Source organism: Heterodontus francisci, chromosome 17 (assembly GCF_036365525.1).
Source record: "Heterodontus francisci isolate sHetFra1 chromosome 17, sHetFra1.hap1, whole genome shotgun sequence".
Lineage (NCBI taxonomy): Eukaryota > Metazoa > Chordata > Chondrichthyes > Heterodontiformes > Heterodontidae > Heterodontus > Heterodontus francisci.
The window spans coordinates 17283675-17296163 of record NC_090387.1 but is presented as its reverse complement, the minus strand read 5'-3'; the positions used below and the strand labels follow the sequence as shown (position 1 = coordinate 17296163).

The window sequence follows — 12489 nt, the reverse complement described above, 5'->3', positions numbered from 1 at the left end:
ACGGACATCTGCAGCCTCTCTGAACAAGATTTCCTTTCCAGTGGACGAGGTGAGCACGCATTGTCAGTGGCTGTCAAAGGGGCGATCACTGGAGGGCGACTGCAACCGCCTCACTGCCGCCCACCAACACCACCCACCCCCCTCCCCCCCACCCCCAACCCCCAAAGCGGGAATCTCCCTAAAGTTGTGTACTGTCCTTTCCTGCTAGAAGAGCCATCAGAGAGTTATGAGTGTTAGCAATCAATGGTTTGATTGGCTAGGAGGGAAAAGTAATTTCTCTGGAGGGTGATTGAGGCATGAGGGCAATAGGATGACAGTAAGAATGTTGGATGTCCAGATGGGGATGTGAAGAAGTGCCTGCAGAGAAGAATGAATCGAGCTGCTAGGTGTTGTCTGAGCAGTAGAATGCTGTGAAAGTTAAGTGTTTTGCCACTCACTTTTCCTGCCCTTCTGAGGTCCTTTATTCTCTTCGTGCACTGTCTCAAGGTTGGAGGGACCACACTATTGTTGCTGACTTCCTTGGTCTCTTGCATGCATGCCTATTTGGGTTTGAGAGGCCAGCATCATCTTCTTGTCCTTGGGAAACATCACTTCACTGCAGTCCCTGAGGCGCAGCTTTGCCAGGTTTTCTCTCCATTTCTGTGGTTGCTGCAGCCTGGAATGCGTGTCCAGTTGAGCCTTTCTGACCTATGCTCGGGTCCCTTTTAATTAGAAATCCTTTCTTTGACAGATTGGGCCCATGATTCCACGTGCCCTCTCTGTTTGGAAAATCTGGAAGTAGGATGCTAATACCATGGCTGTGTTAAACACCACGGCAAAGCCTGCTCTTAGAGCAATTGGATTCCGTTTCGGTGGAGACTGAATTGAAAATTCTGCTCTGTCTCTGACAGTCCACCTGCCTGACTCTTGACTATTAACCTCCTTTTGTCTTGTTCAGTATAAAGAAGCTTGGTTATCTTGTAGATTCCAGGCCTAACAAAGTATGTTTACCTAAAACATTAACCTATACTCTGCCTTTTCTAATGATGGCGGATTTCCTTTCATAATTTTTGATGGGTACCATGTCTGAAATAAGTGGGTACAGCATAGAGAATCACTTGCAGAACTTTACAAAGGCAACAAATCCACATTCTAAACCACTAGTTCCTAAAGAACAAACAGATTTGTTTAGAGCTGCTTACGGCAAAGGGATTAATTCTGTTTATGTAGTAAATATAATACTCCAGCTCAATTTTAATTTGGTAATCCGAATTTGGTAATTTGATGTAAACAATTAGAAAGGTCGTGGAGGGAAAAAGAAAAACAGCAGGGCCCTAATGGATAAATTTATTATTTCATGTCTATTTTATTCCCCGTTTGATTTTGTTTAGATCTTTCCTTTAAAGTTAGTTATTGAAGTTGATTATAAAATCTCTTGTCCTAGTCACATAAACAAAAGGACCACATACCTGGATCCACGATTAGCATTTACTGTTGAAGAGGTATCTGAGCAACCAAATATTCGGCAGAGATATGATGGGAACAGTGCTGCTATGGAAATTCTACAAGGTCGAGACCTAAGTGGCAAAGTTATCATTGTCACTGGGGCAAATTCAGGGATTGGTAAGTAGCACCAATTTGCTACCTAACTTCTTGATTAATAGAAAATATTTTATGTTTATGTAACATCTTGCCTCCCTCAGTCTACCTTTTTAATGTCAGTCGTGGCTCAGTTGGTAATGTTGGACTGTTTTCTTTTAATTCATTCTGTTACTTTAAACCCCAGAGTGCACATACATGGAGTTGTAACAATGCAGGGTCAGGGCTTGAGAGACCATGCGTCATGATTCCAGTATGTGATTGCTATACAGTGGTTTACTCACAACTCTTATACGCATTCTATCTTTTGATCTCTGCTTTCCATACATAGTACCAATAAATCATAGTACGAAGATGCAAGTGACATCAGAATAATGCCCTTCTCAATCCTTTCTGGTCACCTTGTTGGCATACTTATATTACCTTTTTGAGTGCCTCTGATCATTTTGTTACTAAAAGTACAAGAGACCCAAATTAATGATTTTCCAGACCATCACAGATATGGCTGAGTAAATGTCACACACTCCATCAACCCGTTATCTGAGAAGATAGTCTAGCCTTAAGCCCACTTATGCAATGCTGTCTTGCTCGGCAGAAAACTGTTTTCCACAAACAGCCCAAGCAATCAGGTACTCGGTTAATATGAACTTCCATTCCCACAAGTAACACTCTTGCTCTGAGTCATAAGGTCTTAGGTTCAAGCCCTGTGGCAGAGACTTGAATACAAAAATCTAGTCTGACGCTTGAGTGCAGTACTGACAATGCTGCACTGTTGGCGATGCTGTCTTTCTGATGGGATGGTAAACCGGGGCCCGGTCTACTCTATTAGGTAGACGTAAAAGATCACATGGCACTATTTGAAGAAGAGCACAGGAGTTATATCTCTGTCCGAACCAATATTTATCCATCATCCAGTATCACCTGTGTACGACCGACGTGGGAGGAGCTCATTGTTTATTCTAGTCCCACTTCTCCAAAGGTCACAACATATATTTAAATTTTCCCACTTACAGATACAGTCAATCATAGACTCTATTATTCCCAGAATAAAACACACCAACCAGGTTTCTTCAATAAACAACAAAATTATCAGTTTATTATAAACCAGTCTTAACCAGTAATGAAGTAAAGCATTGAAATATAAAAGTTTCCTTTTTATCTTGGGCACTGTCTCTGGTTAACTACAAAAATAAAAGGGATTTTTGTTTTAGAGCTCTGTTAAAAAAAAAAACAGACCAAAAAAACCCACTTAGGCTGAATACTTGCTCATTCTTGAAGAAAAAAAGAGGAGATATGGAAAGATGTCCATTGTTTGTTTTGGCATCCCAAATGTGTACAGACAGCTGTCATGGGATCTTCTTAGAACAGTTCTTTCCAAGTGATGTTGGAGATCAGTTTGGGTAGGCTTTCCAAGGAATGCTGCTACAGAGGCTTCAGATAGGTCTTAAAGCAGAAATGCAGCAACGGGGTTTCCGTTCCCACACATTCGATATGTAGGGTTTCTTCAAATACAGGAGGAGAGATGAGCCGGGTTTCTTTAGCAGGCAAAAACCAACTGTCTTCAAAACAGTTCACACTCCAACTTACTCCAAAGCCGAACTAAAACAATGTCACAAGAATCAAGCCTCCTGACCCCTGTGAATATTGACTTGTCACTTCTCTGTAGACATTTTCTCCACATCAAAAAAAACAAGCTGGCTAATTATTTGCAAGCAGGTGCTTGTTTACAAGCCAAGTCCAGGAAACCTGCTGGTGACCTCTGGACCCCTTTTCAGTTTGAAGACAAATTCTCAAAATTTAACAAAAAAGGAAGCATTTGTAACACCTGAGGCAGATTATCTGCTCATTATCACATGGCTATTTGTGGGAGATTGCTGTGTGCAAATTAGCTATCACAGTTCTTACATTATAACAGTGAATACACTTCAAAAGTACTTCATTGACTAAAGTGCTTTGGAATGTCTTGAGGTCGTGAAAGGCACTTTATAATTGCAAGTTTTGCCTTTGGTTTCTTTTCCTACAATTACAATCTTTTAACATCCAAGTTTGACTTTGAATTGCACTTTGTTAGCTTTACAGTCTTGGTTGTATCTCGAGCAATAGATCTTGGTCCTTAAGCTTGGTTTCTCAATTTATCAAACATTTAAAATGGGTGATTATTTTGATCCTTTTTCATTTTTTATGCTACACATTATTGGAATGGCTCACTAACTTGGTCGCAACCATCTTTTGAAAGCCTCTTTCTGTAGTTACTTGAGAATTATAGTATAGATATGTCTATCTCCATTTTGTATATTTCATTAAGGAAGTCTTGCCAGAAAAAGATTGCAAAAATTGGTATCTGCCATCTGCTTTTCACTCTGGCTGCTTATTCCTAGCAATAATAAATCTTCCCAGTCACCAAAACTCACTACAGAAAATGTGATATTTTGGCTGTCTTCTCGCTATTTAGGTAACGATTGAATCTACCCTGTGTTCTACTGTGTTGTTATACTTGCATGTTAGAGTCTCTTTAGTCTTTCATTCAGTGGCTACTTTCCAGTTTATTCATTTGCATTTTCTGTCAAGTCACTAAGGCATAGTTTTGGCTTGGTGGTTAAGGCACCATCCAGTGTGACGCAAGCTACACCAATAAGCAGACCCAGTTTTGGCAGACAACAGGTACTGTATTAACTTGTCTCCATTACAGTTTGCATTAATGCCTCAGGGATGGGGACAGAAATACGGTGCCAACATGGCACTCTGAACATTCAATACTGCAGATGCTGGAAATCTGAAATAAAAATAGACAATGCTGAAAATGCATTGCAGGTCTGGCAACATCTGTGGAGAGAGAAACTAGTTAATGTTTCAGATTGATGTTCTTTCGTCGGAACTTGAAACGTTATCTCTTGTTTCTCTGTCCATAGATGCTGCTAGACCCGCTGAGTATTTCCAGCATTTTCTGTTTTTATTATGACACTCATGAATGTTGTTTATTGACTCTTGTTGCAAAGTGAGTGTCTGTGGATGTCTGTTCAGGGCATGGTTTAGATGCAATGTCAAATAACCTGCAGACGTTCGTTGTTGAAGGTGGAACAGGCACATAGCTTAACTATATGAAGCTATTTACACTACATTTGAAACTATCTCAGTAAGAGTTTCTGCCTTCAGGAGATAAGGGGATAAAACTGGTAGAGCAAAAAAGAACCTGAAGCAAAACTGGTTTGTATTATTTGAATGTAAATTTCTAGCACCACATTTTTTTGAAGAAAAAGATGAACTTGGAATTCCATGAGTTAGCAAGAGTTCAAATGGCTCCCATGTGTTGAATAAATGTAGAGGTCACAAGCATGGGCTTTCATTCAAACTGCTACTTGCCCAAATGTGGGGTTTTAACATAGATGCTTCAGTGCTGATAGTTTGTTCTAGTTGGCTTAGAGAAAAATGCACAGAGTCATAGCTGTGTTTTCATTAAAAGTCAAAGAACAGTATTTTCTTCAGACTTGCAACAGCCATTAAAAATGATTCTTAAGAGAGTCTTTACTTCTCTAACCTGGGGAGGTCAAATGGAGTATCTAAATAGAAAATTATAAGTTGTCAAAAAGCAGTGATAAACTTGGAAGTTTGTAGAACCTGTAACTCGATTTGACTCCTTTAATAGTCTCTACGTAAGTGAAACCAAATTCTGACAAGATCATTTTTAAAGAACTCAAATGGTTTATGACAGATAAAGTTGTACTCTTGTCTTAAGTTATAATTTGAAAATTCTGATCTGTTCCTTCAAAACATACTGTTCAAGCATGATATATTTTGTTTACTCCCATAGCCTTGGATAGTTCTGGTGCAGAATGATTGTAGTGAGCAAAATCTAATGCAACTTGTACTAACAGATCTCCCTTGCCAGTGGTCTGATCAACAATGGGTACCACGTAGACACGAGTGATCAGTTGATTGTATAGGTTGTCAGAACAGGTCTGTTGGTGGATTAAAGAGCTAGAAATGCCCATTTTCTACCTATGTTCAACAATGTAAAAGAACTATTGAATTTTGTGATTCTCCTGCCAATTATCAATCATTCAACAAGCTGACGATCAAATTAAAAAAAAAAAAATTGAATAAACACCAGGAAATGGCATTTTGCATCAACAACAGCAACAGTTGTATTGATATAGCATCTTTAACCTATCACTCCAGAATTGGCCTTTATAGCCACTCCAGGCGCTGCTTCACAAACCACTGACCACCTCCAGGTGCGTATCCATTGTCTCTCGAGATAAGGAGGCCCAAAAGAAAAACCTAATAAAATATCCTAAGGTACTTCACAGTAGCATTAGAAAACAAAGTTTGGCACTGAGCCACAAAAGGAAATAACACATCCACGCAAGCTCGAGGAACAGCATCTCATTTACCAATTAGGCACGCTACAGCCTGCCGGACTGAAAATTGAATTCAATAATTTCAGAGTATGATGGGCCCCCCTTTTTAGTTTTTAAAAAATTTTAGTTTACTTCTTCATTCATTTTTGCTTTACCATGTGCCTGCCCACTGTTCTTTTCATGTTTGTGCTTTGGGCCAGGGCTGTTCATTTTTCTGTCCATTAACACCCTCTCTGCATCAACGCTTTGTCTTTCAGCTCACCATTAACATACTGTTTGCCTTTGCTCCATGACCACCTTGTCAGTTATTCTCTGTGACCCTGTCCTATCAACACCTTCCCTTTTGTTATCTCTTGCCCCACCTCTGCTTTATTTGCTTAAAACCTATTACATTTCTAACCTTTGCCAGTTCTGATGAAAGGTCACTGACCTGAAACTTTAACTCTGCTTCTGTCTCCACAGATGCTGCCAGACATGCTGAGTATTTCAAGCATTTCTTGTTTTTATTACAGATTTCCAGCATCTGCAGTATTTTGCTTTTGTTAAAGGCGATATCAGGTTGGATGACCAAAAGCATGGTCGAAGAGAGAGGTTTTAAAGAGTGTCTTAAAGGAAGAAAGCGAGGTGGAGAGGCAGCTAGATGTAGGGAGGGTATTCCAGAGTTTGGGGCCTGGGCAACTGAAGACACAGCCACCAGTGGTGTAATTAAAATCAGGGATGCACAAGAAACCAGAATTAGAGGAGTGCAGATATCTTAGAGGGTTGTGAGGTTGGAGGAGATTACAGAGATAGGGAAGGGAGAGGGCATGGAGGGATTTGGAAAAAAAGGATGCAAATTTTAAAATGAAGACGTGGCTTGACTGGGAGCCAATGTAGGTCAGCAAGCATAGGGATGATGGGGAACAGGACTTAGTGCGAGTTAAGACAAGGGCAGCAGAGATTTGGATAAACTCAAGTTTACAGAGAATAGTATGTGGAAGACCAGCCAGGAGTATGTTGAAATAGTCAAGTCTAGTGGTAACAAACATGAATGAGGATTCAGATGAGCTGAGATGGAGGTGGAAATCGGTAGTCTTAGTGATGGCATGAATATGAGATCAGAAGCTCATTTCTGGGTCAGACTGTTGCCATGGCGAGGGATGGAGTTGGTAGTTAGGGAAAGGAGTTTGGAGCGCGGACCGAAAGCAGTGGCTTCAGTCTTCTCAATATTTAATTGGAGGAAATTTCTGCTCATCCAGTCCTGGATGTCGGATAAGCAATCTGATAATTTAGCAACAGTAGAGGAGCTGCAAGAAGTGGTGGTGAGGTAGAGATGAGTGCCGTAAGTGTAAATGTGAAAACTAATGCTGTGCTTTTGGGTGATTTCGTCGAGGGGCAGGATGTAGATGAGAAATAGGAGGGGCCAAAGCTAGATCCCTGGGGGACACCGGAGGTAACTGTGCGGGGGCAGGAAGAGAAGCCATTGCAGGTGATTATCTATGATCAGATAAAAATGAAACCAGGTGAGAGCAGTCCTACCCATCTGGCCGTCAGTAGAAAGGCATTGGAGGAGGATGGTGTCAATCGTGTCAGAGGCTGCAGACAAGTCAGCAAGGGCGAGGAAGGAAAGATTACCTTTGTTCTAATCATATAGGATGTCATTTGTGACTTTCAAAAGAGCTGTTTTGGTACTTCATGATCTTCTGAGACTAGACCCTTTCTCACTAATGTCCTTATGTCATCCTTAATTACCAGGGCTACCCCTCCTTCTTTGTCATTCTGTCCATCTTTCTGAAATATTGTGCTCCTGGTCGCGGCTGCAGGGAATAGTATCTTTTCCACTGACTGTACAGTCTCCTATCACTAATACATTCCTCTTGGCTGCCCCCACTTGAATAGCATCCTTCACCATAGTGCCATGCCAATCCGCTCATTCATTTTGCAGTCCTTCTCCTCATCCACACGGGTAGCAAGCACCTTGTACCTCTGGACAAAATCAGGTGCTGAGGATCCTCCATCGCGACATGCTGATTTCCCCATACCTGCCTGACTTGCAATTGCACCCTCCTGTTTCTGACCATTGATCATCTCAGTTCTGTTTTACCTAAGGGGTGTGACCACCTCCTGGAACAAAATGTCTAAGTAATTCCTCTTCCCTGATGCATTGCAGCGTCAGCAGCTCAGCCTCCAGCTCAGTGACTCTGAGCTGAAGTTTCTCAAGCTGCAGACACTTGCTGCAGAGTGTCAAAGTGCCAGAGGAGTAAGGGGTCAGGGCAAGATGTGATCTGGTGATAAGCACCACACTGCCACTGCGACGGTCTTGGCAGGGCAAGTGGTGGAAGATGTTGCCATGCTGGGAGGCTTCATTAAGTGGTAAAGTATCATCACCCCTCAGCCAGGTTTCCGTTAAGGCCATGATGTTGTTGCAGTTCGCAATAAGTTCTTGAATGGCAAGGGTCTTATTCACAAGTGAATGAACATTCAGAAGGGAGATGCGAAAAAAAAGAGTGGTGAGAGCTGATGTGCTGGCAGAGTCCACAGGGCCAGCAGTGGGCAGGTGAGTTGGACAGAAATAAGATTGGCAAAATTAGCCCTTGGCGGGCACACTGGTTGAGTCAGATAGGGCCATTGGAATGCTGCTGATAATGAGCTAATGCCTAGTGTCTCCATGAGCCCATCAGAGGATGTCAAGAGAGGCAGAGAGTGAAACTGTAGGCTTATCTAATAGGGAGTCAAGCCTGGGACGGCAGGAACGTCGAAGAGTACTGAAAGGTTGGGTTAGGGAATTGGGAGGGCAGCCTGAGAGCGGAGAAGCAAAAGGAGCCATGACAATAGAAGAGAGTCTAGGAGGGGTAAAGAGAAAGAACAAAAGTGGAAATACAGTACAAGCTTTGTTATCCAGCAAGTGCCGGACTTCAGGTGCCGGGTAATCATGTGTATGATCAAAGGCAATACAATGCGGTTGTTTTAATTTTCAGAGAAATGATTACGTGTAAAGAACAAGAAGATGTACCTGTCAGGCAGGGAGGAAGTTGTCGAGCGAGGGAGCCGTGGTTTACTAAAGAAGTTGAAGCGCTTGTCAAAAGGAAGAAGAAGGCTTATGTTAGGATGAGACATGAAGGCTCAGTTAGGGCGCTTGAGAGTTACAAGCTAGCCAGGAAGGATCTAAAGGGAGAGCTAAGGAGAGGACACGAGAAGTCATTGGCGGATAGGATCAAGGAAAACCCTAAGGCTTTCTATAGGTATATCAGGAATAAAACTTCGGTTGTGGGTAAAATGTTGGAAAAGGTTATAAGAGACAGGATTTATAATCATCTTGAAAAGAATAAGTTCATTAGCGATAGTCAGCACGGTTTTGTGAAGGGTAGGTCATGCCTCACAAACCTTATTGAGTTTTTCGAGAAGGTGACCAAGCAGGTGGATGAGGGTAAAGCAGTGGATGTGGTGTATATGGATTTCAGTAAGGCGTTTGATAAGGTTCCCCACGGTAGGCTATTGCAGAAAATACGGAAGTATGGGGTTGAAGGTGATTTAGAGCTTTGGATCAGAAATTGGCTAGCTGAAAGAAGACAGAGGGTGGTGGTTGATGGCAAATGTTCATCCTGGAGTTTAGTCACTAGTGGTGTACCGCAAGGATCTGTTTTGGGGCCACTGCTGTTTGTCATTTTTATAAATGACCTGGAAGAGGGTGTAGAAGGGTGGGTTCGTAAATTTGCGGATGACACTAAGGTCGGTGGAGTTGTGGATAGTGCCGAAGGATGTTGTAGGATACAGAGGGACATAGATAGGCTGCAGAGCTGGGCTGAGAGATGGCAAATGGAGTTTAATGCGGAAAAGTGTGAGGTGATTCACTTTGGAAGGAGTAACAGGAATGCAGAGTACTGGGCTAATGGGAAGATTCTTGGTAGTGTAGATGAACAGAGAGATCTTGGTGTCCAGGTACATAAATCCCTGAAAGTTGCTACCCAGGTTAATAGGGCTGTTAAGGCATATGGTGTGTTAGCTTTTATTAGTAGGGGATCGAGTTTCGGAGCCACGAGGTCATGCTGCAGCTGTACAAAACTCTGGTGAGACCGCACCTGGAGTATTGCGTGCAGTTCTGGTGACCGCATTATAGGAAGGATGTGGAAGCTTTGGAAAGGGTGCAGAGGAGATTTACTAGGATGTTGCCTGGTATGGAGGGAAGGTCTTACGAGGAAAGGCTGAGGGACTTGAGGTTGTTTTCGTTGGAGAGAAGGAGGAGGAGAGGTGACTTAATAGAGACATATAAGATAATCAGAGGGTTAGATAGGGTGGATAGTGAGAGTCTTTTTCCTCGGATGGTGATGGCAAACACGAGGGGACATAGCTTCAAGTTGAGGGGTGATAGATATAGGACAGATGTCAGAGGTAGTTTCTTTACTCAGAGAGTAGTAGGGGCGTGGAACGCCCTGCCTGCAACAGTAGTAGACTCGCCAACTTTAAGGGCATTTAAGTGGTCATTGGATAGACATATGGATGAAAATGGAATAGTGTAGGTCAGATGGTTTCACAGGTCGGCGCAACATCGAGGGCCGAAGGGCCTGTACTGCGCTGTAATGTTCTAATGTACAATACAGAAATCTTGAGGCAGTCAAGATGCATAGAGTTCTTGAGTCGTAAACTTAATGTATACATTGCAATAAAGCACTTGATGCAGAAGGTGATAAGGGATAAATGGCGATACTGCATAAGCACAGTGATGTAACAAGAGGGTCTGCTGGCAATGCCACCAAGATCACTGGCTGGAGCATCACTAACTACAGTACAGTAATGCTGAGAACAATTGGCTGCACTCTGGGAAAACTTGGCATTGGGAAACCAGCCTGGGAAGATTTTGGAAATTCTGGATAGTAGAGCTTTCTGGTTGGTAAAGTGCTGGATAGCAAAGCTTTTACTATAGATTGATGGATTCAGGTCTGGAGTGGCAGCCAAAATATGCACGTGAATTGACTCTGCTAGAGCTCAAGTTACATAAAAAGTAGGGTACATAAAAACATGACAGTAAATGGTAATAGGAAATAATTTAAGTGAATAAGAGTCTAGAATTAAAGTCAGAGGTCCCTTGGTGGGATAGTGATGACTTAGGTCGGGTGGAATCAGCATGGAGCATCAATGAGCTGTTTTCCCGAGTTTTTGGAGACAAGTGTAGCGAGTGAAGTCCAGAAGCTGTTTGAAGGTAGAGTGTCGGAGGATTCACTGATGCACATATTTTCATAGGAATGAGGATCCAGGAAGTGTGCAGAGTCAGTTGTAGGATAAAAAAGATGATAAAGTTGGAGGATACCATAAAATCCAGAAGCACTTGAGATTTGTTCTTCTGGCCAGGAATAGACTGAAGTTGAAAAACTAGTATTTATCAGTGGCCAGTCGTAGGTTCACCAGGAGACTGAGGTGTCTCAATCACAGTGGTGGTGGGGGAAGGGCAGTAGACTGATGAAATTTACTTTATTGCAAAAGACCAGCAAATCAGAGACAGAAGTTGGGTCTTAGGGTATAACCAGTGTAGTTCAGAGCAGAAGCTCAACTCCTCAGATACTCAAGCAGCCCTCGTCCATATGCAGCAACACCTGCACAGCATCCAGGCTTGGGCTGATGTGTGGCAAGTAACATTTGTGCCGCACAAGTGCCAGACAATCACTATCTTAAACGAGAGAATCTAACCATCTGTCTTTGACGTTTAATGGCATTTCCATTGCTGAATCTCCATCTATCAACATCCTGGGCTCACCATTGGTCAGAAACTTAACTGGACCTGCCACATAAATGCTGTGGCTACAAGAGCAGGTCAGAGGCTCGGAATTCTGTGGTGAGTAAATCACTTCCTGACTCTCCAAGGCACAAGTCAGGAGTGTGATGGAGTACTCTGCACTTGCCTGGATGGGTGCAGCTTCAGAAACACTCAAGAAGCTTGATACCATCTTGAACAAAGCAGCCCACTTGATTGGCGCTCCATGCGCAACCTTCAACGTTCACTCCCTCCACCACCGACGCAGTGGCAGCAGTGTGTACCGTATACAAGATGCACTGCAGCAACTCAACAAGGCTCCTTCTACAGCACCTTCCAAATCTGTGACCTCTGCCGCCGAGAAGGATAAGGGCAGCAAATGCATGGGAACACCTCCACCTGCAAGTTCCCCTCCATGCCACACACCATCCTGACTTGGAACTATATCGCCGTTCCTTCACTGTTGCTGGATCAAAATCCTGGAACTTCCTAACAGCGTTGTTGCTGTACCAACACCCCAAGGACTGCAGCAGTTCAAGAAGGCAGCTCACCACCATCTTCTCAAGGGCAATTAGGGATGAACAACAAATGCATAGCCAGTGATGCTCTCACACCCACCCCCCCCACCCCCCGGAACGAATAATAAAAAAAAGCGCTTTGGTGTTGAGATGTCGAGGAATTTGAAGCCAAGTTTGAAAGAAGATGTAGATTTTTTTCCAGATCTTCTCCACAGCTCACAGGTCAAAAAAGAGCAGCAGGTTAGAGACGGATCTGGAATCTAAATAACATTACACAGACCGTAGCTCTGTACACCTGCCAACATGCAAC

General features: G+C 42.9%; 1 protein-coding gene across 3 annotated transcripts in view; it reads left to right on the top strand.

The window, feature by feature from the left end:
- wwox (WW domain containing oxidoreductase) overlaps positions 1–12489 on the top strand; it is a 1122031-nt gene that overhangs the window by 51824 nt on the left and 1057718 nt on the right. For all 3 annotated transcript variants that reach the window (XM_068049087.1, XM_068049088.1, XM_068049089.1), the window contains exon 4: positions 1424–1602. In XM_068049087.1, coding sequence (XP_067905188.1) covers positions 1424–1602 — 179 coding nt within the window. The remainder of the gene's footprint in view (positions 1–1423; positions 1603–12489) is intronic.